The sequence below is a fragment of the Folsomia candida genome, unplaced genomic scaffold, assembly GCF_002217175.1.
Source record: "Folsomia candida strain VU population unplaced genomic scaffold, ASM221717v1 Fcan01_Sc008, whole genome shotgun sequence".
In the NCBI taxonomy this organism is placed as follows: Eukaryota; Metazoa; Arthropoda; class Collembola; order Entomobryomorpha; family Isotomidae; genus Folsomia; species Folsomia candida.
The window spans coordinates 261,926-285,686 of record NW_019091200.1 but is presented as its reverse complement, the minus strand read 5'-3'; the positions used below and the strand labels follow the sequence as shown (position 1 = coordinate 285,686).

Here is a 23,761-nt window from a genome sequence, read left to right as displayed (position 1 = left end):
TTCAGTGGGTCTTCCTTTCGGAATGTGGCTTCCAGATGCACCAAAAGATTGTCCTAATCCGAATGCTTGTATAGATAATAATAAAGCCAGAGTTATACACAACACAACATATGGATCGGAGATATGTGGAAAACCACCAGGCTACGAAAAGATAGATCGGGTATAAGTTTGACACATATTTGTTCGAGTTATGCATATTTGAGAATTTTTGTCTTCGAAAATTAGTGGCAACACGTACGGTTGAAAAACCATGACTTTTGGAAGCTAGGGTTTACTGACCTGAAGAAGGAGTGCTTCACGGACTCAGCCCAAACTACGCCATGCGACGGAATATCGTGGATCTTGAAGTTTCAAGCAAACTACTTGACATCGGAATTTGTCAAAAACTTTCAATTTCAGTAAATTCCTTTAAAACATTGCATTTGTGAGTTGTTTTAAATTTCTCGTAATTTCTCAGTGCCGAGGTGCAGATTGTCAGACACACAGGAAAGGATATCAAGGTTCCTTTGTTTTATGCTGATCCACTTGCCTGGTTTTATCCGGAAGTTGTTGTTATACGATCACCCGTCTATGAAGCGAAGATTAGCAGCAGAGGAATAATTCTGGAAACACCAAAGGAGATACGAAAGCCAGATGTGCATATTCATGCACTGTACAAACATTGGCAAAATACGGACAATTGCAGAGGCCTTTTTAAACCTCAACCAACTACGACAACTACTCCAACTACAACCACGCCAACGACTACAACTACTCCTACAACTACAACTCCAACAACAACTACAACTACTCCTACAACTTCAACCACGCCAACGACTACAACTACACCAACAACTACAACTTCGCCAAAGACGACAACCACGCCAACGATTACAACTACGCCAACGACCACAACTACTCCAACAACTACAACCACGCCAACAACTACAACTACGCCAACGACTACAACCACGCCAACTACTCCAACAACTACACTGAGTACAACAACTCACACAACTACACCAAAACCACCAACCCTGTTAGACTTCACTCTATGTCGCCATTTTCGCCCCGATGTTCCAATTTACAATAGGAAGTTAACATTTGGCAAAGACATCACGCTTCTACCCGCTGATCAAAAGTTCAAAGATTGCTTCACATTGGAGGCCTTTCCGACATCCCTTCCGTACGCGCTGCATGTCCAATTTCGTCAACATGCGAATACAAATCCGGCCTGCGCTGACCTTTCTGCGTCAGAAGTTGCCTTTCAAGCCGTCAATGAGCAAGGATATCCGATCGGTTCGATGGAAAAGTCGTTCCACGTGTTTGATGCGGACAAAAAGTTGGTCAAGGAGTATTGCGAGAATGATGACCTACTTCAACCCCCCGACCTCGATGTGCAAGCATCAAAAAATTATCCATGCCATTACATTCATGGACAAAGTTTCAAATATACGCAGCCTGTAAAACTAGTATTAAATACGTTCTACAAAATGTTGGAATTAGTATTGATTGCTAAATACATAAGCTAATTATATATTTTAGGTAACGTCCCCATCGAAAGTCCCACAGATGTTCGGATTCAAAGTTCGGTCGAAAGTTGATGGTGACATTTGTCTCATTTGGAAATATCTTCCTGCTCGCCCAGACTTTCCAGTTCCACCACCGAAAACGGTGCAAATATAGTGAGGAATTTGTGACTTTATGCAATTTATATTCATTAAGATGCAGTTAAGTAGTTTTTGATTTCCTGTATTAATTCCGATTAGTGCCGAAGTCTTCATCGCGCAGCATAAAGTAGTTTCCGTTCTGGGGTCGCAAGTGTACAATTATTTGGATCCTCCCTCCGACGATATCGAGAATCCTCCGAAGCGCAACTGTCATGACCCGAATCCAAATTCGTGGTTTAATTTGAACATGGACGATCCGAGTATCGAATTGGCAGAGTTTGTCACACATTGTGCAGAATCTGAAGAATGTCCCGTTTTCTTCAAGGATGAAGATAGACAAACTCTTCCACCCGTCGTTCTTGTTACTGGCACCCAGTTCAGACGCAGATCAACAACTTCGAACACTGTATGCGCAAAGATTTGAATAAAACGTTGTGAAATAAGATTGTGATCCAAATTTTAGACGCCGCAACCTGATATCGATGCGTACGAGGGGTGTGCGATATCCAAGGCTTGCATCGCTCCCCCAAAAAATGAAGACGAACCAGAGCCGGATGCGAATCAGTATTTCCTTCCTGAAAATCGTAATTGCGAGATGTTGGTGACGTTTGGAGACGCTCCGGCTGAAGGTGAAAATCTAGCTTTGGAGAAGGAGTTAATCTTGGAAATGTTCAAACCTTCCGTGGATAAATGGTTGGCAGTTGCACTGTCAGATTCGGATAACATGGTACCATTTTAAACAATAATGAATTTTTAGAGTATTATTGGAATTTCACTAATTAATTCTCATTAGGGGCCAGCCTACGTTGTCGAATGCGTAATTGAGAAGGATCGAGTTAACCTTTATCACTCTTTTAATGTTGAGAAACAACGCAGAAACGGAAGAATGGTAGCTTTTTCTTCGTGCATAATTTGATTCCTGTACTTACAAACTTACAATTAGTGTTCTCAAAATTTGGCCGGACCGACCGATAAGCTTTATTTGCACGAACATCGACAAAGCTTATCGGCCCGGTCCTATTTTGAGAACACTACTTCCACATTGTTAATCTATAATTTGTGTATCTTGCAGCGAGGAAATTATTCTCACATCGGGGTGGTTAAATTGTTGCGTTATCAGCGAAGGAATACAGGTCTTTACTGCAGATTTTCCATCAAGCGACACATCTTCGTAAGAGATCCGAATGTCACGAAGAAGGTTCAGAGTTACGACTTGGTCAGAGTACCGTATTTTCCGCTGTATGCGTGGGGCAACACTGTGACAGAGGATGGCATTACAGGTTTATATATTGGATTAATCATTCCTGGATTTGAGAAATACGCAAAAGGTTTTTTATTTTGTTAGGGAATTTGCTGAAACACACGGATTTCCGCGCCTCGTCCAAGAAAATTGCAATTGGAACACGACTCTCGGTAGTAATGCATTTAAATACGTCAGTATATTACATAAGAGCTATCATGTCATCTTAAATATATTGTGTAATTATTCCTTCAGCCTCTCCCCGAACAAAAGGCTCTTCTTCGTCTACATTCGACGATCCTGATATCAGCCGTCCTATCACTTGGCATGTTTTCTGGTCGATATTACAAGGAGACATGCGTCAGTGTTAAAATTTGCATCTTTCCGCTCTGGCAAATTGTGAGTCATTTATAAATTTATAGTTGCACATCAGACATAACAAGTTAACTACGATAACTGCTAATTTCAGGTCCATGCCATATCCATGACTTGTGTGATAGCGCTCCTCGTAGTTGCCCTCGTCGTAGAAATTATCGCCCATCAGGGTTGGACAGCTGTGTCGCCACCGAATTTTCACTCGTACGTGGGTTGTATGGCGTATGGCTTATCCTTTGTCGTGTACGGGATGGGTTTCTTTATCAAACCGTCGCAATACGGAAGCTCCAACATACCTGCGGCAGTGCACGTTATGGGTGGAAACCTGGTTTATTTCTTGTGCTTCATCCTCATAATTTTGGCGGATCGGGTTTCCTTTTCCGGATTGGCGTGTCACATCAAGTGGACCGTGGGAGCATGGGGTTTCATTTACTTCGTATTCCAATGCTTCTTCACGGTAAATACTTTCGGTTTTTCAGAGTAATATTAGATTTAAATTCAGTTTTGCACTTTGATGGGCTTTTTTTAGTATCTGTTTTTGGGGCGTGAGCTGTCTGCTCATTGGGGGGATATCTCAGCTTGACCTCAGGAACTTATTGATGGCGATGGGGGTGGCTCCGTCTTATTATGCCGAGTTCGAAAGTAGGCGTAAATGCACTCGTGCGAAATGATACGCGAAAACTACTTGAATTGGGCTTACAAACTCAAAACGGAGCTTTATTTTACATAGGGCGATTACTCGTAGATTGACTTATATCGACATGAGACCTTAGTTGTTTAAAAATATCGAGAAATATTTTAAAAGCTGGCTGTTAGTTTGAAAGTAAGTTTCCTCCTCCTCGGCTCGATTGGGTCTGAATTTCTTTCTTCTTTTCCCTGACTAAAACTCCTCTTTTCTTGATGCCACATCATCCTTACATTTACATTCACTGGCTAAATAGTGGCCCGAGTTTTACATACGACTTTGTCTTGACTTTTTGTTACGCAAGCATTTTTCATCATACATACATACATATGGGAATTTCATATTCATAAAACTGTTTCATAATGTGTCATTGCCCATGCCCAATATCTCACATCATTAATTTACATACAGTTAAAACCTTAAAATTATCAGCTAAAAATTATATCGTTATTCAAATAAGTAAAATTATTCACGGCGACAACATTCTCCCATCCGTATAATTGTTTACATTTGTACTACTTTGCGTGGTCGCCGTCTTCTCTTCGTCAACATCTAAAATGCACAATTTAGCAACAGGCCTTCGATATAAATTACCATTTGCTAATATAATGTCTACTACCCGGATTACGTCATCTTTTCCTGGATACAACTTGATCACTCTTCCCATTGGCCAGGTATTTCGGGGTAAATTGTCGTTCACTTCAAGAATGACGTCTCCAACTTTGATCGGCTTGGTGGTCTGGCACCACTTATGGCGTCGGAGTAGCGTGGGTCGATACTCTTTTGTCCACTTCTTCCAAAAATTATCTGCCATCACTTGGACACATCTCCATTGCTTTCTCCCAAATAGGTCGTGTCTGTCGAAGGACCCAATAGGCTGCAAGTTGCTGGACCTGCTAATCAAAAAATGGTTAGGCGTTAAGACATCGGGGTCCATGGGGTCGACTGGGACGTGTGTAAGTGGGTGGCTGTTGACGCTGTGCTCTGCTTCGGCTAGGACAGTGTTGAGCACTTCTTCACTCAGGTTCTTCAGGAGAAGCGTGTCTCCCAATGCGATCTTGACTGATCGGACCATTCTCTCCCAACTTCCTCCAAAATGTGAAGCTGACGGGGGGTTGAAGTACCACTCAATTCCTTTGGTGGCACATGATGACTTCAGTTTTTCTTGATTCAGTTCCTGCATGGCGAGTTTCAACTCATTCTTCGCTCCGTGGAAATTCGTTCCGTTGTCGGAATAAATTGCTGCTGGGGATCCTCTTCTTGCACAAAATCTCCTCAATGCCATAATGCATGAATCCGTGGAGAGCGATCCTGCTACCTCCAAATGTACGGCGCGCGTTGCAAGGCAGGTAAATAGGGCGACGTAGCGTTTCTCCGTACTTCTCTTGACTGTGACTTGAATAGGCCCGAAGTAGTCCAGTCCTGTCATGTTGAATGGATACCTGGGATTTTTGACGCGGAACTTCGGAAGTTGTCCCATTTCTGGTGGGACTGGTACTGCTCTTCTATTCTTGCAACTTTGGCATCGGCTCTGCGCAGCTCTGACTGCAGTTCGGATTCCAATAACGTGATACTGTTGTCGAATCTCGTTACAAATTCTTTCTTGACCGTGGTGGCCGCATATTTCATGAAAATACTGCACCAATAGCTTTACGTAGGGATGATGACGACTGAGGACAATCGGTCGTCTCTGGCGGAACGGTAGATTTGCATTTTCCAGTCTTCCTGCTACTCGTAATAATCCGGCATCCAATTTTACGCTCAATCCTGTCAGGATATTCTTGTTTGGCAGACTGGTTCCATTTTTCAGTGCTGCTACTTCGTCGGGAAATGATTCCATTTGCGCCACTCGATTCCAATACACTTGCGCTGCACGTAATTCTGAGGGAAATAGCGCTCCCGTTCGTGAAGGTACTTTGCGAATCTTGGCGATGAATCTCAAGATGTACGCTGTGACTCTGATCAGTCGTGTCCACGATGAGAAGTTTGATGCGTCAAGGCTGCACTTTCTCTTCTCTGCTATTTGTAGAATTTGCTCTTTCTTCAATTCTAATTCTGCTTCTGCTGTCATCTCATTCTTGCTGGTGCGCTTCTGTATAGGCCAAAGATTCTCTTCCAATTTAAGAAATTCTGGACCATTGATCCATCTGCTTTGTGATGTCCAATCGCAATTGCTACTCATCCTCGTCAATTCGTCGGCTGGATTTTCTTTCGTGGGAATCCACCTCCATTGCGATGCGTCGGTGAGTTCGTGGATTTCTCCAATGCGACTTGCAACAAATTGTTGATAGCGTTTTCCGTCCGCTCTGATCCAATCCAGTACAGTTTGACTGTCACTCCAAAATACCGTTTTGTGGATGTCGACTTCATGATGATCTTGAATAAATTTGGCTAGGCGTGCTGCTATTACGGCGGCTTGCAATTCCATACGAGGGATTGTGAGGTGTTTGATTGGGGCGACATTTGCTTTCGCCATGACCAGGGCTGTAGTTACTTGGCTACCGTGTGCGATCCGAAAGTAAGCTACAACTCCAAACGCCTCTTCGCTTCCGTCTCCGAAGATGTGTAGCTGGTTGTCTGTCGACCGAGAGAAAGTAGGGCTGTAACATCTCGGTACCTTGAACTCTGTGATACTTTCCAATAATGTCAGCCACAGTTTCCACGCTTGATGAGTAGACGAGGGAATCTCGTCATCCCATCCTATCTCTGATATCCATGTTCTTTGCAAAATCATCTTAGCTTTGATTGTCAATGTGGATAAGAATCCGAGTGGGTCGAATACCGACATAACGAGTGAAAGTACTTCTCTCTTGGTGGGAATGCGTCTTCCTTTCATGACGTCTTCACTGACTTTGAGGTACTTCAAGCAGAATGTGAAGTTATCCTCCTCCGGCATCCAAAAGAGTCCTAAAGCTCTCTCAATCTGGTCCTCCTTATTGATGTCGAGACTCTGACTTGTCTTTGACTGAAGTTCTGCAGGGATTGCTTTCATAACTTCTGGGCTATTTGATAACCAATAGCAGATATGGAATGACCCTCGGCGGTGGACCTCAAAGATGTCCTTTTGCATTTGAATTGCTTGGGCTTCCGTGTCGTAGCTATCCAATAAATCGTCCATGTAGTGGCGATGAACTATTGCTTTGTAGGCGTCGGGGAATTCTTCTTTGAATTGCTCGGCATTCTTATTTTTGGCTTCTTGGGCGCAGGCTGGTGAGCATGACGCTCCGAAAATCAGGACGCCCATCTCCATCACGTCGGGATCTCTGTCGCGATCCATTCCTCTCCAGAGGAAGCGTTGAGCAGAAGCGTCTTCCTCTCGGATTTTGATTCTGTGGAACATGTCTTTAATGTCCCCTGTGACCCCAATTCTCCTTTGGCGAAACTTGAACAGAGCACCGGGTAAGGATACCAATTTGTCTGGTCCTTGCAGGAGGTGATCATTGAGGCTTTTCCCGTATACTTTGGCGGCGGCGTCGAAAACGAAGCGGTACTTCTTGGGTTTCTTGGCGTTGTAGGCCATGAAATGCGGCAGGTAGAAAGTGCGGCTCGTTTCGATTGCGGCTTTTTCTGGCGGCAGGATTTTGGCGAATCCTTTATCTTGGTATTCCTGAATTCTCTCCACATACTGGCGTGCAAATTCTGGGTCTTGGTCCATTTTCTTCTCCATGGACTTCTGGCGTTGAAACGCGTAATTCTTGTTGCAGGGAAGTTTCACATCTTCATCTCTCCAGAGCAGTCCGCTCTCCCATCCGTGCGAAACTCGTCGTATTGTCTGGTCCATAATGACTTGGGCTTTGATGTCATCTCTTGACCTTGGCTTCTCCAGATTTGGCTTGACACCTACATATTCAGTAGTGAAGAACTGCTTTACTAATTGATGTAGTGGGTCGTCTTGTCGGTCGTTGATGTGAAATGCATGATGCAATTTCTTTGGGGGTGAGGCGGTCGGCCCCACTAATGCCCATCCCATTGCTGTGCGAATTGCTGCTGGCTCTCCAACTCTTCCAATCTTCATTTCTTCAGGTAGATGCAACTCGAAATTGTCCATTCCAACGAGAATAGTTGGGACAACATTTTGATAAGTGAGGATAGGGGTTCCTTCAATGTGCGAGAATCGTTTCAGGGTTTCCTTTGTTAATGACTGGCTTGGCAGATCCAACTTGGGGACTGTTCTCACATTGCGTAACGTGTAAGATTTTCCATCTAATCTTGACACGATTTCGATATCCACTTCATACGAGTTTGGCGTGGTGGTGGTGGATTGAAATCCTTGCACCGTGAGAGGTCGTCTCCTCCCATCCACATTTAATTGCTGTCGAATTGAGTCATCTGCTGACGTGAGCGATGCGTACCCATCCAGCACCATGTACATTGGCAACAATTGTCCATCTCTTCGCTTGGCGTAAATTGGAATCACGTTGTAATTGATGTTGGAGTTACTCCGTCCGCTGACTGCGCTGAGAGCAACTTCCTGTTCAGATGACTGGTTTCTTTGCTGTTCCGTAATGTGGGATGATTCTTCTGAATTTCTGGCGTTTCTGTTGTGGAGTAATTGGCAGTGAGTTTGCTGGCATCCTTCTATCCCGCAGACTCGTTTGCTTCGGCATTCGTGCATACGATGACCCCTGTTGAGACACCCTATGCAACATCTCTTCTCCTTGACCATGGCCCATCGCATGTTTACATCGGCTTCCTTAAATTTGGGACAGTGTCGCTGCCCGTGTGACCCGTTGCAGAAGTGACATTTCCGCTCGGTCCCTCTTTGATTTGATTGTGCCTGTCTGGCTTCATTCTTCTCTGTCGTGACCATGACTCGGTCATTCTTTCGGACTCCTCTCTGGTTGGCTGGCGGCCGTCGGTTGTCGTGATTTGGCTTATCAGTCGACAATTTCTCTGTGGAGGTTCCGGGGAGTGGGCACAGTGCGTAGGCTGCTTCCACCGTTGGCTGTAACCATTTGGCAAGATGTGACAATGAGGGAAATTCCAGTTTCTTCCTCAATTTGAATTCTTCCCATTCCATAGCTTTTTGAGCAGGCAATTTCTTCACAAGTTCGTCCACAAGTGAAGGATTTGATAGTTGCTGTTTTGCACCCAAAGATTTGATGGTGGAGACCAAGTTGTCCACACCGGTTCCGAGCTTCACCCATGATTCGTAGTTGTCAGTCTTGACATTCGGAATTTGTTGTAGCTTTTGCATCATTGTCTTGATAATGATACCTGGGCGCCCGAATCTCTTCCTTAGTTTGTCTATGGCGATTCTGACTCCTCTGGGGTCGACAAGTAGGCACTGAACGAGTTCCAATGCTTCTCCCTTCAGTGAGCGTTGCAGTCGGATCAAGTTTTCTCCCTCCGTGAATTGGCAGTTTGTGGTTGAACTTTCAAAGGCGAGGATGAAAGCTGGCCACTCTTGGCCTCTTGAAAATGGGGGCAAATCTCTTCCTCGTATTTGTCTGGCGAGTATTTTCTGGGACGTGGATTGGGGTTTCATTGTTGTTGATCTGTGGGGTTGATACGGTGGAGTGTCATCATCGGACAATTCTTCTTCCGATTCTGACGTGGAGTTTTCAGAGTAAAAAACTGCATCCACATTTGCTGCCCATTTCTTGGTTGCTTTTTCCTTGTCGATTAAGGCAAGATCCTCAATAGAGCGCTTTCTCTCACTATCTTCTTCCTCTAGGTCGGCCTTCCGCTTTTCATACACTGCCCCTTTGATGATAATTTGTTTCATAGATTCGTGTGCTTCAGTAGCGATGTCGAGATCCAATTTCTTTAATGCGACTTCTTTTTCGGCTGCTCTTATTTTGGAATTGGTGTCGAGTTGCTGTTTTTGTAGCTCAGAAATCTTGACGTCGCGGTCCACGGCGGATGAATCTTGTTGTAGCTCTTGTACTTGCACTTTTAAGCTTTCCATTTCTTTATTCAGACTCGTAACTTGAATTTCTGCTTCAGCATGGTCTTTTCTGGCCTGACGATGCTGGTCTCCGATGTCTTGTAGAGCACGGTCTTTCTTGCATTCAATTTCCATCTTCCGGACGGAACTCTTGATGCTGGATGATGCTGACTTGACGTCGACGACATCATCCTCGTTTGCTGCGGTCGGATTGGACTTTTGCGACTTCTTTCTTGCTTTTGGAGGATCCGCGAAGCTTCCGTAATGGTCTGGCTTCTTCTTGTCGCGAGTGCTCCTCCTTGTTCCATTATTGAGTGATTGTGACATCATTGTACCTCAAAAGTAATCAATAACGTCGATTTCGTCTTTTAGAATGAGATTAATTACGAATGAATTGGCATGGAACAACGTCTTGCCTGGTAGGGTACAATTGCAGATCGACTCTCCGGAGTCTTTCTGCTGTAGAGGTTGCACCGACCCCTGTTATTCGGTCGACACGTTAGCGGTCTGTCGTCAACCTTGTGGCCAATGTCCGGGTGGTTCCGGCCCTCAGATTGTCACTGTCCGTGACTATTTTGGCGATGTCCGGGTGGTTCCGGCCCTTGCAGATTTGTCACTGTCGGTGACAGGAGTGAGGAAATCCCTAGACCCTTGGGATGTTACTTCCTTCCTTCGTTTGACCCTCAACTACGGCGCGTACTGGTGTCGAATATGGATCGGCTCCACTCAGATGGACTCCAACCACTCAGCAATAGGACAACAATTATTAGCGGCGAAATTAATAGGTAAAATTGGAAACCAACTAACTTTAAGGGGTGCACTTCTCTATAGAGGTGGCACGTTCCCCATATATCCAGTCGACACTTTTCCAGGTATGTCGTCAACCTTGTAGTCGTCCTTCTCGTTCTTGAGGTCACCACAGGAGTGTCGTCCTTAGCACTTGATATCCGGTATCACGAGACCAATGTTTTTGGGGCGTGAGCTGTCTGTTCATTGGGGGGATATCTCAGCTTGACCTCAGGAACTTATTGATGGCGATGGGGGTGGCTCCGTCTTATTATGCCGAGTTCGAAAGTAGGCGTAAATGCACTCGTGCGAAATGATACGCGAAAACTACTTGAATTGGGCTTACAAACTCAAAACGGAGCTTTATTTTACATAGGGCGATTACTCGTAGATTGACTTATATCGACATGAGACCTTAGTTGTTTAAAAATATCGAGAAATATTTTAAAAGCTGGCTGTTAGTTTGAAAGTAAGTTTCCTCCTCCTCGGCTCGATTGGGTCTGAATTTCTTTCTTCTTTTCCCTGACTAAAACTCCTCTTTTCTTGATGCCACATCATCCTTACATTTACATTCACTGGCTAAATAGTAGCCCGAGTTTTACATACGACTTTGTCTTGACTTTTTGTTACGCAAGCATTTTTCATCATACATACATACATATGGGAATTTCATATTCATAAAACTGTTTCATAATGTGTCATTGCCCATGCCCAATATCTCACATCATTAATTTACATACAGTTAAAACCTTAAAATTATCAGCTAAAAATTATATCGTTATTCAAATAAGTAAAATTATTCACGGCGACAACAGTATCAGTACTGGTGGATTGACTATATTTTGGGTCTAAAGAAAAAACGAGGCAGGTGGTTCTTCCCGATTCCAGCCATATACGCGTCCGATGATTCTGGGTCACAAACACGTCTGGGTAATAAAGGCGATAAAGGTTTCAAGCCAAACCTCGAGCCTGAAAAAGGTCAAGATCCGGTCGAAGCGCCGGTGAGTCATACATAAATAAACATAAAAGCTGCCTGCTCTTAATTTTTTAATGCAAAATTGTTGTCCTACTGATATTGCAGGGAAGCAAAATTCGATTGGGAGCGTTCGTAGTGATCTGCATCTTAGCAGCTATATACACAACTGGGAGCATTTTCTTGGTTCTAAGGAATAAGAATGGAGACGGAGATTGTTTTACGCTTCATGAAATATTTGAATTTTCAAAAAATTAAAAAGTGTAAATTTTATTATTTTAACTCTAACTATAACTAGTGTACCTACATGTGTAATTGTATGTAGATAAGGCCAAATACTTCTATCCTTATTACTATTAGGTATTACCTCAGAGTCTGACTCTGCTAAATAAAATATACTGTCCAAAGGCTGCACACTGGAGATTCAAGTTTAATTCTCGAAATAGTACCCTCGAGATTTTTATCTTAAAAAATTAAGCTAAAAATTATGACGATTTCATCTTTACGAATGAAGTCTCTATATCTACCCAATACCCTTTCAAAAGTTATTAAAGGTCAAAGTCGTTGGTACTTTGGACCATGGGAGAAGTACCAACGAAATAAAAAATAAATATTTTTTTTACAACTCCACCATTTCTCGCAACCGTTAAAAGACCCAAGCGTTACATAAATTAAATGTCAAGCAATCGTGCTACAAAATCGTATGCAGTTCATGAGTTCTCATTCTTCACCACTTCTGTTACCATGCTAAACCCATTGTTTGATCAATAGCCAAAAATTAATCATGTTCAACCCAAACACAGCACGATTAACCTTTTAAAAACGGATTCCACCAATAAGGTGGAGGGCGATTTCGATCTCTTGGCGACGGACTACACCAATAAGGTGTAGGCCAAATTTTTCGCCTTAGCGACGGACTACACCAATAAGGTGTAGGCCAACTTTTTCTCGTTGGCGACGGATTCCACCAATAAGGTGTATGGTTACAGAATTCCGTTGAGACCGGGCTACATCAATAAGGTGTAGGAAAAAATAAAAATAAAATGACCGAGAAAATTTTCTCAGTTCCATTCTTTCCTCCTTATTTGTCGTTGGTTTTTCTTCAAGCCTGAACTAATTTTTTTAGAGTTTAGAGTTGTAGTTGTAGTGGGGGGAGGAACTCGGAGGAAGTGCATCAGAGGTCACGCCGCGCCCCCGAAAAATTATCCAACATTGGCGCCGCTAATAAATTGGTCGGCGTTGACCTCTGACCTGTATCATGTTGTAAATATGATACAGTTCATATTTTTTTTAAATTATCACAACGTTCTCTTTAGCTAATATATTCGCAATAGTGTCACCACCGATCGGAACAAGTCACAGAACACTGAAGGACAAAATTATAGCTAATAACTTGTTTAAAATATAAAATGCATCCCAAAATCAGTGTCATCAAATTGATGACATGAATGATGACGATTTATTCGTTTAGTTTATTTTTGTAGTACTATCAAAATCAAATCCGATCTTTTTATCAAAATTAATATCGTGTGTTCATTTGGTTCAGTTGCAATTTCATGTTAAAAATGTATTATGTTCTAATTTTTGTTGTCGAATCAGTTCCAGGTCTCTAATAAATCATAACTGCATCAGTAGAATATTCAAAATCGGTTTGCATTAATTCAGTCCCCAACTGATTTTATCACCGCCCCACAAGTCGGTCTCAATGGTATTCTGCCCCCCAGTAAATCCGCCCCCAAATGCAATAGAAACCATTTTTAATTCCGTTTTTAAATGGTATCCAGGTCAAAATTAATTAGTTTTTATAAGGTTAACTGACATCGTTTCTATGGGGTGGTGCCCCATAGAAACGATATAGAATGATAAAGTGTCAAATAATATTGCAAACACAGCTATCATAAAAATGCTTTCAGCGTAAAGTCCTGTTTTTTCCTGTTTATCTCATAATTTTGGAGTAATTAACTGGCGAACAACAAAACGAAATAGTAGATCAACCATAATAATTTATTATAATACCATAATTTTTAAAAACCACCACGACGAAGCAGCAAGATGCCTTTAAACAACCCCCACATTCCGAAGGAAGAATACCACCAAACGTTCCTCCGACTTATTTCAAACGTTCAAACCTGCATAAAATCCGCCGGGGTTGAAGTTGAGGATGAGTTTGTGGTCATGATTGTAAGTGTCATCCTAAGTTATGCAAATATCTGTAACATGTCTCGTCCTCTAATTAAGACATCTCTCAAACTTGCCCTCTATGCTTAAACTTACCATTTTCGACTTTCAGATAAAGCTGGTGAGTCTCGACCCAGGCAACAAATTTCTCATCAAACAGCAAATGGTCGAGTCTGAGCTGGAGCGGATGAAGAAAATTGTGGTCGACCGAATCTTGGCCATGTCATCCATGTCTCGGGACATCATATCGATGCAGTTCCACTTCAAGATGAGCTACTACAATCGAGACGACTCCGTCTACGCCCACCGTGAAGACCAGGAGAACAAGATCTCATCCCTAATGAACGACATGAAGACTGGAATCCCAAACAATCTGCGTCAACACGACATTTGGTATGCAAAACTGATTGGTGCCACCATAATTGAGGCAAATATGGGTTCTGCCATGGAGTCCTCTGTCGTACGAGAGACGGAAGGTGGGTCACGTATTTAAATACTATACCATAAATAAACCGTAGTAACGTTAGAAGTAGCTCACCCTGTAATAATGATTTGGTTATAACTTGCCCCAAAGGTGCAGAAAAATGCAACAAAATAGATACATAATTTTTTGCAATTATGCACGAATGGTGCAGAAAAATCCAACAAAGTGGATCAATAATTTTTATGCAATGTTGCACCAATGCTGGTGCAGAAAAATTAAACAAAATAGATCAATAATTATTATGCATCGAGAAGAGTCCAAAAATTGTGCATCACTGGTGCAGAATTACCTACCAACGATCAACGATAATTTTGAAAAATTTATGTCAAAATTGTATGATCATTTCTCCCGGATATTCTGCATTATTGGTGCGTTTTGCGTCCTTGCCTCCAATTATTTCGCATCATTTTGTGTTCCCGATTGTTAGATATCAATGGTGCTATTAATTTATTAAAAAATTTGATTCGGTTTGTTCAATACCAATGGTACGCCTAACTTATTCGCCTAACTTATTCGCCTAACTTATTTAATAATGGTCAAGGGGATTTTTAAATAGCATCAATTGATGCAAAAATATCGCTAACAGACAGACAGACAGACGGACGGACGGACAAGAGGAATTCAATAGCTCTCATGCTACGCAGGGTGAGCTAATAAATATTATATTAATTGCGTAATTAATGCCCAGCCGCCCTCATGAGCGTCTTCCCCAAGGAGGACATGAACCTCCTGTCCACCATGACGCAAAGGGACAGGGAAGCCCAATTGTATCATTTGATGCACATCGCGATCGGAATTCGCCTTTATTCCAAGGACAAAAATCCAGACGATTATGGCGAATTTATTGAAAACTGTGAGACATTTTTCTACTCAAAAGTTGCACAGGTTTCGCCATAATAACTTAAATTAAAGATGTATTTATTCATCAGTGCCCAGCATCACCCCACTTAAAATTGACGAAACCCTTGCTCTCATGTCGACCATGAGGTCGACCAATATTCAGCGTCTCATCCGGTACACGACCATCGCCCAGCCGTATTTTCTCCGCCATGTCATCTACCGAATGGATCGTCGCGCCGTAAACAGTGAAATGGTCAAGATTCGCCAAGCCCTCGCAATGGTGCACCAAGTCCTCATCTATTTGAAGGAACTGACCGACGACCTTTCCCATGAGAAGGATATCTGCTCCCAACTGGTGACCGGGTACCGAGAAATTATGGATGATTTGCATCGCATAGTGAGCAACGGAGTCCAAAATGGGGACGAAGTTCCAAGGACGGTTCTTCACGTGAGAGAAAGTTCAATTTTTGTTCGTTTTTTAGTATGTAACTAAAAAATTACGTATATAATGCAGGCCAAATTCGTCGACTTAACGGCAGCGTGGCGTGACTTGCAAGAATGTCAAGTCTTTGTTGAGTCAATTTCACTCATTGTGAAATCATTGACGGAATTCAGTTCGGAAAACTTGTCCAAAGTTGACACGGTGGTGGACAAAATTTTAGGAGAAAGTCACATCCCCGTCACGGAAAAGGAATTTTTTAACTTTCCTACAATTAAGCTCCCCGATGATAAGTATGCGCTTGCAAAGAGGTTGGATTTTCGAGAGGATTTGAACCCATTACAAATGACGGTAAATTGTCTAGATTATGATACAATAGAAAAGTATGAGTTAAGGATTACTAATTAGTACATAAATAATTGTATCAGTGCTCTGGATTTTGTGTTCACTCTTTGGTCAAAGGGATCGGGCTTTTGATCCTGTCGAATCCAAACTTGGGAATTTTCAATTGGAAAAATCAGAACTATTTGCTATCCACGAGCAAGGGTGCGATGGACTTTCGACGAGACCCAGACTCGTATGTGAAGAAGGTACATGCCATAGCAAGAAAGTGGCCGGAGCTCATCGTCCTCTTGAATATTGAAAAGGACGCGTTCGATCCAGGCACGGTGTCTGAGTAGGTTCATACAAAGCTTATATACGGTGTATTTTAAAATCAGATTTGATTTATAAAATTCGTTAGTGCGGATCGATCCGGAAAGACGACAAATGTTCTTATTTCTACGGATGCTGGAGCGCAAACAGAAATCCATCCGGTCGAGTCACATATCGTGAAGGTGAGCTATGGAACACTTAATATATAGTTACAGAAAATAATACCAATGATTTCATTAACGAATTAGCACTACACTTCTAACGAGTGGGACCTCAGGATGAGGGGGTTGACTTTGGTAAGCAGTTTATTTAAGTGACAAAAAAATCCCAATGTGGCAGATAATAATTTTCCAATTACACATTTTGTCACTGCAAGTCAAAAATCCACAAATGTCGGACTCATGGGACGCAAACCCACTGGCAGGCGCTCAAGCATAACGCTGAAGTACAAACCTTCGCGACAAAGACCGTTTCGATGCAGACCAATCGGGACGTGTATTCTGAAATTCCTCTGAGCCAATTCTACTTATATGGCCTGAGGGGTCTGCACTGTGGCGTGGAACCTCATGTAGTCGAAATTTCGCAAGACAATCCTACTGATTTGAGGGGAATGGTTGCCACTAGGATTGAGCCAGAGATCAATTTGAAGGACGAACTTCCATTCTTGCCACAAATTTATTATCAGAATTGAAAATATGAATATGTTGAAACAGGATAAATGACTAATGATTAGAAAATTTTCTACTTAAATAAATAATCAGAAGAGGTTGAAAATTTAGAAAATTTGACTAGTTTTCAACTTTATCAAATAGTTTGTCCACTAATTGCTGAGCAAGCTTTTGAGCCTTAACTAATCCATTAATCTTGTTCACCTTCGCCTGGTAGATATTTCCTTTTTGATAAGAGCCTTTCCCATCTAAGATTTTACAGAGTTCTTCCCCGATTTCAATAATTTTCGCTTTGGGAATGACCTTCTCGTCTCCGGTGAGGAGGAAGTATCCAAAGGTGCCTTCAGTCTTTAGGGTGACGAGAATAATTGCCGACTTTTTCTGTATTGTTAAAAAAATAGCGATACAAATTAGTAATAAGCAGAAACCAATAATTTTTGTTGTTGTTGTTCTTACTGCGTCGCCAATTTCTCTGAGCAATGCCATTCCAAAATCAAGATCGACAAAATCCCTGAATGATTTAGAGCAATTAGAGTATTTTACAACTTCTAATGGAAAACACGGGCAATTTACTGATAGCCGTTATAATTATAATACCTGTGATGCATCCACAATTTGTTGCCATTTTCTACCCCACTCGAGTATTTTTCTTTGAACGTTGTTGCAATTAATACTGCTAAATCCTTGGATAAGCATTGACAACTCTGTCAACGTAAAACAAACAAATCAGAACAGGAACTTGAATAACACTTACAATTAGTGAAAGTATTTATCATTTAGTGATAAATGCGCATATTATACCTTTCGAGTATTTTTCAACGTCAAGTTTAATTTTTCTCCAGCACTCGGTAGTTGACCGGGGGATGAACTGTAGAGATTGATAAAAGTTTTACTTTGAACTCTGAATTGAAAACACAATTTTTTAAATGGAAGAACTGATTCTACCTTAAAATATCGGTCAATTTTTGCTCCGTCTGAAACATTGTTGTAAACCTATCGATGACTCGACTTCCAGCGAGAAAATGCAGCAAACATTTCCCTTTCTTTTTTACGACGCACAATAATTTTATGACCTGAGTGAGATAAAGAACAATTATTAAATTACCAACATTTGGTTTTTTGCAGTAATGTAATCAATTAGTAGTGCATACCTGCAACTGCGATAAATTGCTCACATGGGTCCCGCAGCAGACATTGGATTCAATCCCAGCCATTGAAACTATACGGATATTTCCCTTCACATCTTCCGGCAGATTTCGCCCTCGAGCCTATTAATTAATTTGTTAGCAAATTTATATATGAGACATAATTACGGTTTATAAAATTGTGATATACAGTTTGTAATTTTGGATCATCTAAAGAAACAACGTCCACATATACTGGAACATTTTCGCGTATCCTTGCATTTACTTCGTCTTCAATGGCACGGATTTGTTCTGGAGTGATTTCTTTTGTGTCTGGGAAAACATGAGCAAAATTATTATTATTATCTACGTAATACATCCGGTCAGACATTGTTGGGTTCATTTATAGTGAGTACCCATTTCAATATAGCTCTCCTCGCTCCCAAGCCACCATGATGTCGTTGGAAATCCAAATTTTACATCAGCCACGGCCGTAATTAGATGCTGACCTACAGACGACACATTACATGTGACATTTTAGATTCGAAAGACAGAAGCAGTTATCATTTATATATAAGCGTAAATATTACCAGAATGCTGTTGCATATGATCGAATCTACGTCCCCAGTCGATTTTTGTCGTTACCTTGTCACCCTTTGACAATCCCCCGTTTTCCCCTCCTTTTGCCAAAGCGACATAATGTTCTGCAACCGTTCCATTTCGAATTACACGGATGACGGACCCTTCCACAACAATGTTCTCTTGTGACTCAGCCTTCTTCGTTATTACGCCATGGTCGTCCGGCTGCAAGACATAATATATTCTAATAATATCTTGTCCAACATTATTAATTAGTTATTATTTATTACCTACCTGACCACCTCCTTCCGGAAAGAATACGGTGTCGGCAAGAACAACTTTAAACAAACTCTTGTCTTCTTGAAACAACTTGGGATTTAATGACAAAGAGTTTGTCAGTGAATCCAAATCAATCATTTGGTCAATTTGGACGATTTCGGTGTCCAACTGAAAAAATTCCAATTTAAGAATCGCTGTTTGTAATTGAAATGAAATGAAAACTTAAAACAAACAAATAAACTTACCTCTTGTAGGAAGGAATCTCTCTGGCACATAAACATGATTGATGAGCTCCCACTTTCCTAAAGATGGTCAAATAAACAACTTTAATTGAAGTATTAATTTAATTATTTTGCAGCATGTTTCTGTATAAATACGGAATACCGGTCGTGAAAATGAAACCGATTTTGACTGCTCATGGAGTATTTGCGACTGGCGGAATCCCCGAAATCTCAGCTCCTCTGCCTGCGCTCTCCCCGCAATTGCATTGCAATCTCTATATTTACAAACAAAACAAGCGCATAATTTTTGGTGGGATAAGAAGATTGCAAATTCGTCCCCCCAAAAAAAAACGATAACGATAACCACGGGGTTATCACTGCAAATATTTGACAGGAAATAACAACCCCAAGTTGTGGTCGGTTTTTGGAGCTGAAACATCAGCCAGGGTCTACGGGAGAAGTGAACGACGGCCGGTCGAATTTTGGGATAAAGATTAAAATAACGGTGATTGTTTTTTAAATGTATAATTTCGAGTAAAATTATTCAGGTTGATTCATCCATCAGAATTCATTTTTATCTAACGTCTTACATTGATTGCGGTTTGCAAAGTTGTAATTTGAATTTGTGTCATTGTAGGAATATTGTTAGTGAAAAATTACCAGTTGTTGGATAATGGCAAATCTGAAACGTCGCCCCGATAAGGATCTCAATCATGATAATTGGGATGACGAAGATGTTCCCGAAGAAAAGGGTGAATTTCGCCGTGCGAATGAAGAAGATCTGAGAAATAGAAAGATTATTAAGGGACGCCGAAAAATGGTAGGATTTGAGTAATGTTATAGTGTACATATTTGACAAATATTTAAAATCAATTATTAACTTATTACAGGGCAATGCAGAATCCGCTGGATCATCAGGTTCTTCGGGGAATAATAATCCATTTAGTTCATTCGCCTTTGGGATTACTGGCGGTGCTGTTGGTGGTGGGGGTCGAGGGGGAGGAGGAGTGAGTAGTGCGTCAACATCCGCAGCAGCTTCCACGATCACACCCGCCTTCAGTTTCGGTCTACCCGTTAACCCGTTGTCAAACAGTGCAGGTGGTGTCGGCATTGGATTAACAACTGGCACTGGGACGAGCGGAGCGACTGGTTCACTATTTAAGATTGCGGGCATTACACCCTCGTCCGAACCACCAACGAGGGCTTCAGCAGATTCGTCAACTACTGACACAGGTAAGATATCATAATTTGCATATCTGTAAATCAAGTTTGAATTTTCAAATCTGGATTTCTCCAGCCGAGCCGATCCTTATTGGAACGCCAGCCACACCATCCGGCGAAGTTGACGTGGGTCCCGAATTGAGCGAAAGTGATGGGATAGCTGAGGAGAGTTCAAACTCGTCATCCCTACCTTGGAATGTATCTGCGAGACAGAGGGACGATTCTAACGCAGTGGACTCAAACAACATGAACAACTCGGCTGATCAGAATAATCCGAGCTGGCTTGATGCAGATGACTTGGACGATAAGGAAGCCTCAGCTGCATCTTCTGAAGCAATGATGATGCAGATCCCCTCTGTACGAGGGGATGATGCCGTTGCTGCAGCTGCAGAAGGAAAGGTACTACGCATGGAAATTACTTGAGATGAGATTACCATTATGGTTTGAGTATAATTAGAATATGCATAGTTGTACTCATGGACTTTGTTAGAGTAAGATGTTGTTTTCCGCCTTGGTAAAATATTCACTCCAAGTATGTAAGAAGCAACACAGTGTTCTAATTTTTCATACCAATTTAATTCCAAATTTGAGTCCATTTTAAATATATTATTTACCACAAATAATTTAAAATCTCGAAATGGATCACGATATGGACATAAATGAACCTATTCTACTACAACCCTTACCTGTCGAGCCTTTAAAACCAATAGCCGTACCTGAACTCTTATCGAATAGCAACTCGCCCTCGCCCAACAAAAATTCCAAACTGGGACTACTTCTGGAAGTAGGATCAGCAATTAGTGAGCAAGCTTCGACTCCGAAAGTCACAAGTGTCGAATGGGAGAAGAGTAATCAAAAACGCATCCTGACAAACTCTTCCAACTCAAGTTTTGCCAATTATGTGATTCCAAAGTTGAACCCAAAATCTGACCGAAAGACTGAGATTAAGAAAGCAGAAATTTCAACTCCAGTTCCAAGTAAAACAAAACTGATGCAACAAGATGAAGAAAATGTGGCTGTAATAAAGCCAAAGAAACGCAAACACTCGACATATTCACGTATCAAAAAATCCAAAAGTGACGAGGATGAAGACGATGATGATGGGCGCAGGAGCGAAGATGAGGCCAAAAAAGTAAACAATTTAGGATTATTTGCTGACTCTGAAAAGGAAGAAGGGTCCGAAGCTGAGGATGATAAAAGTAAAACCAACCAGAAAATGACACCATCCCGCGATACTAAGGTTGCCAAACGTCGCATTATCGCCAACATGAATTGGACTCCGTTGCACTCGTTTCAATCTGTAGACGATTTCGAGCTGAACATTGATCAGAACCAGATTCGTGTCGTGAGAACAGTTCCACTAGTGAATGGAACCAAGAGGTTTTATTTCTGCAAAGAGTGCAAGAGAGAGTCTGGTCCGTTTCTCTTTGTGCACTTCAATGATGGGGGTGGATGTGAATGTTTTGTGTTGGGGGATCAAGTCCATTCCCACTTCATGCGTCCTGGGATCGACTACGAAAAGATGATTGCGGAAGGAAGAAACGATGTCGAACTTAATGCGATCCTCTTGTCAAATCTGAGGTAATTAAATACTTTAGATTGAAGACTAAATACAGAACAAACTCTTTAGTGATAATTTTCTTTCCCTTCCACAGCACGGGTCGATCTAGCAAATCACAAACGAAAAGCCCAGCCCCACGACCACCCCGAAGTCGAACAACGACTGAATCTCCTTCTAACGCTACGGATTCTCCTATTTCAACGAGACGGTCATCCCGACGACCTAAACATACGACCCCCCAGAGAAAACAACTCCCAAGAAAGTCGTCTTCTAGGAAAATATCTGAAGGCTCGGATGAGAAGGAAAATATAGAAGAAAGTTGTGAAGAAGAAGATAGCGATATTGCAAATAAAACTATAATTGCACGCCTTGCCAAAGATAAACATTCTCGTCAGGGTCATAAACATCAACGAAAGAGGATTCGTATCACACCAAATTCTGAAGATGATAACTAATACTGACAAAATCGGCTTTAAATTAAACTACATTTTAATTAGTTATTAATAATAGAGTAAGAGTTTGTTTCATTTATTGGAGAGAGGTCAGATTAAGAATTTATGAAATTGTGGTTTTTGTATGATTTGTATTTTTGCGTCAAATGTCTCTAATAATATTTTGTTACATTTTCCAGCACATTCTCCCTACTACCTCCAGCGCGCCTGCAGATTCCTCTGAATCCTCCCCAACTAACAGTAATCATCATCACCATCCCACCTTCAACTTTGGGGGGACCTCTTTTACCACCACGACTCCGAGTGGATCTCTTTTCCAACCCTTTCAACACAACAACCCCACTTCGTCCTCCTCAGTTCCAGCAGCAGCAACAACGACACATCTACATCAAACCTCGTCATCCGTCACACCCGAAAGTAGTGGGATTGTGGTCCGTTCTTCTCTAGAGGACGATCTCGCCGACTACGAGAATGACACGACCTCCTCCAGCAACAAATTACCCAGCGAGGGGAATAACGATGTCGAAAATGAAGTTGGAGGGGACGAGTTTGACGGGGAAGATAGAGAAGCAGAGGCTGACCTTTCAGGCGACGCTGCAAATGAGGAGAGAGAAGCAGAAGGGGTCGACTCATAATGCGAAAAAATACTACTAAATATGTAACTGACTTATTATGATTATCCCGTTAAGTAAGGAATGAACATGTACAAACTATTTGAAAAGTAAATGATTATAAATTCTATCATAATTTATAATCATACATAATTTATAATTTATCAATCAAAAACTGAAAAATTAAATCATCATCCATCGCAATGAAATTCACATTGTATGTAAGTTTATAAAATTAGTGATTCTTGAGAATTTTCATTTCTTAGCCTGCGCCTGGCATTTGCTGGTTTGCTATTTTAATTTGTTGGTTTTTGGAAGCAATTATTAATCACGAACTTTCTACTCAAATTTCATTGGTGGATGAATATATACAAGTTCAAATTTATAAATGATGCATAGAAATCAAGAAGGATGCTACAGACTCAAACTTATAAAACAAATCTTTTAATTTGCATAATTAAAATAAAATAATTGCAATAGGTGTAGGAGAACAAATAGATATGCACTATTATTACTTGGGGGGAAGGGATTATGTAGATTGTTTTATGCGAATCCACTGTCAACTGTATGTTATGTATACTCCAACTGTGTCGTTAGCGTGTGTATTTACTTAATTTACTTGATTAATATTTAGTTAGGAGAAACCTAATATGAATTGTGGTAGAAATTTATGACCATAATTACGAGCGTAGTGGATTTTTTGTGTCAATATTATGTAGAAAGGAATAATTTGCTGTGGTGTGGTTGAGTATACTTAAGTAAAAAGCGTACTCTAATATTTAAAAATAAATGTATGTAAAATACAATAAAATAAAATGAAAAGCAAAGGTGCCCTAAAATTAAATAGTTTGC

At 41.4% G+C, this 23,761-nt stretch overlaps 4 protein-coding genes across 11 annotated transcripts; 2 read left to right on the top strand and 2 right to left on the bottom strand.

Moving 5' to 3' along the window:
• Nucleotides 1-4,418: 4,418 nt before the first annotated feature.
• LOC110853117 lies at nt 4,419-10,166 on the bottom strand. The gene is made up of 2 exons (XM_022101356.1): nt 4,544-10,166; nt 4,419-4,501 (listed from the first exon to the last, which is right to left on the bottom strand). The coding sequence occupies exons 1-2, from the start codon at nt 10,164-10,166 to the stop codon at nt 4,419-4,421; spliced, it is 5,706 nt and encodes a 1,901-aa protein (XP_021957048.1).
• A 1,695-nt stretch (nt 10,167-11,861) lies between these two features.
• On the top strand, nt 11,862-16,967 carry LOC110853116 (cilia- and flagella-associated protein 206). 6 transcript variants are annotated; one of them, XM_035854347.1, is made up of 11 exons: nt 11,862-12,299; nt 13,491-13,779; nt 13,889-14,252; nt 14,847-14,905; nt 14,975-15,113; nt 15,190-15,548; nt 15,615-15,890; nt 15,968-16,215; nt 16,282-16,375; nt 16,442-16,489; nt 16,570-16,967. In XM_035854347.1, exons 2-11 carry the CDS (start codon nt 13,651-13,653, stop codon nt 16,882-16,884), a joined length of 2,031 nt encoding a protein of 676 aa, XP_035710240.1. In that variant the 5' UTR covers nt 11,862-12,299; nt 13,491-13,650; the 3' UTR covers nt 16,885-16,967. The 6 variants fall into 6 exon arrangements, with proteins under 6 accessions (XP_035710240.1, XP_035710239.1, XP_035710238.1 ...); XM_035854346.1 differs by having other exon boundaries at nt 11,862-12,356; XM_035854345.1 differs by having other exon boundaries at nt 11,862-12,384; nt 13,408-13,779.
• Nucleotides 16,850-19,845, bottom strand: LOC110852846 (alanyl-tRNA editing protein Aarsd1-B). The gene is made up of 13 exons (XM_022100969.1): nt 19,725-19,845; nt 19,228-19,339; nt 19,089-19,145; nt 18,859-19,011; nt 18,576-18,789; nt 18,402-18,494; nt 18,197-18,318; nt 18,013-18,129; nt 17,807-17,934; nt 17,663-17,729; nt 17,459-17,565; nt 17,318-17,372; nt 16,850-17,242 (listed from the first exon to the last, which is right to left on the bottom strand). Exons 3-13 carry the CDS (start codon nt 19,122-19,124, stop codon nt 16,982-16,984), a joined length of 1,353 nt encoding a protein of 450 aa, XP_021956661.1. The 5' UTR covers nt 19,125-19,145; nt 19,228-19,339; nt 19,725-19,845; the 3' UTR covers nt 16,850-16,981.
• LOC110852847 (nuclear pore complex protein Nup50) lies at nt 19,336-23,753 on the top strand. Of its 3 annotated transcripts, XM_022100971.2 has the most exons (5): nt 19,336-19,569; nt 19,702-19,884; nt 19,955-20,297; nt 20,362-20,684; nt 22,478-23,753. In XM_022100971.2, exons 2-5 carry the CDS (start codon nt 19,738-19,740, stop codon nt 22,931-22,933), a joined length of 1,269 nt encoding a protein of 422 aa, XP_021956663.1. In that variant the 5' UTR covers nt 19,336-19,569; nt 19,702-19,737; the 3' UTR covers nt 22,934-23,753. The 3 variants fall into 3 exon arrangements, 1 of the variants encoding a protein (XP_021956663.1); XR_004835411.1 differs by lacking the exons at nt 19,336-19,569; nt 19,702-19,884; nt 19,955-20,297; nt 20,362-20,684 and adding exons at nt 20,753-21,866; nt 21,941-22,387 and having other exon boundaries at nt 22,478-22,619; XR_002548169.2 differs by lacking the exons at nt 19,336-19,569; nt 19,702-19,884; nt 19,955-20,297; nt 20,362-20,684 and adding exons at nt 20,755-21,866; nt 21,941-22,357 and having other exon boundaries at nt 22,478-22,619.
• The last annotated feature ends 8 nt before the right edge of the window (nt 23,754-23,761 follow it).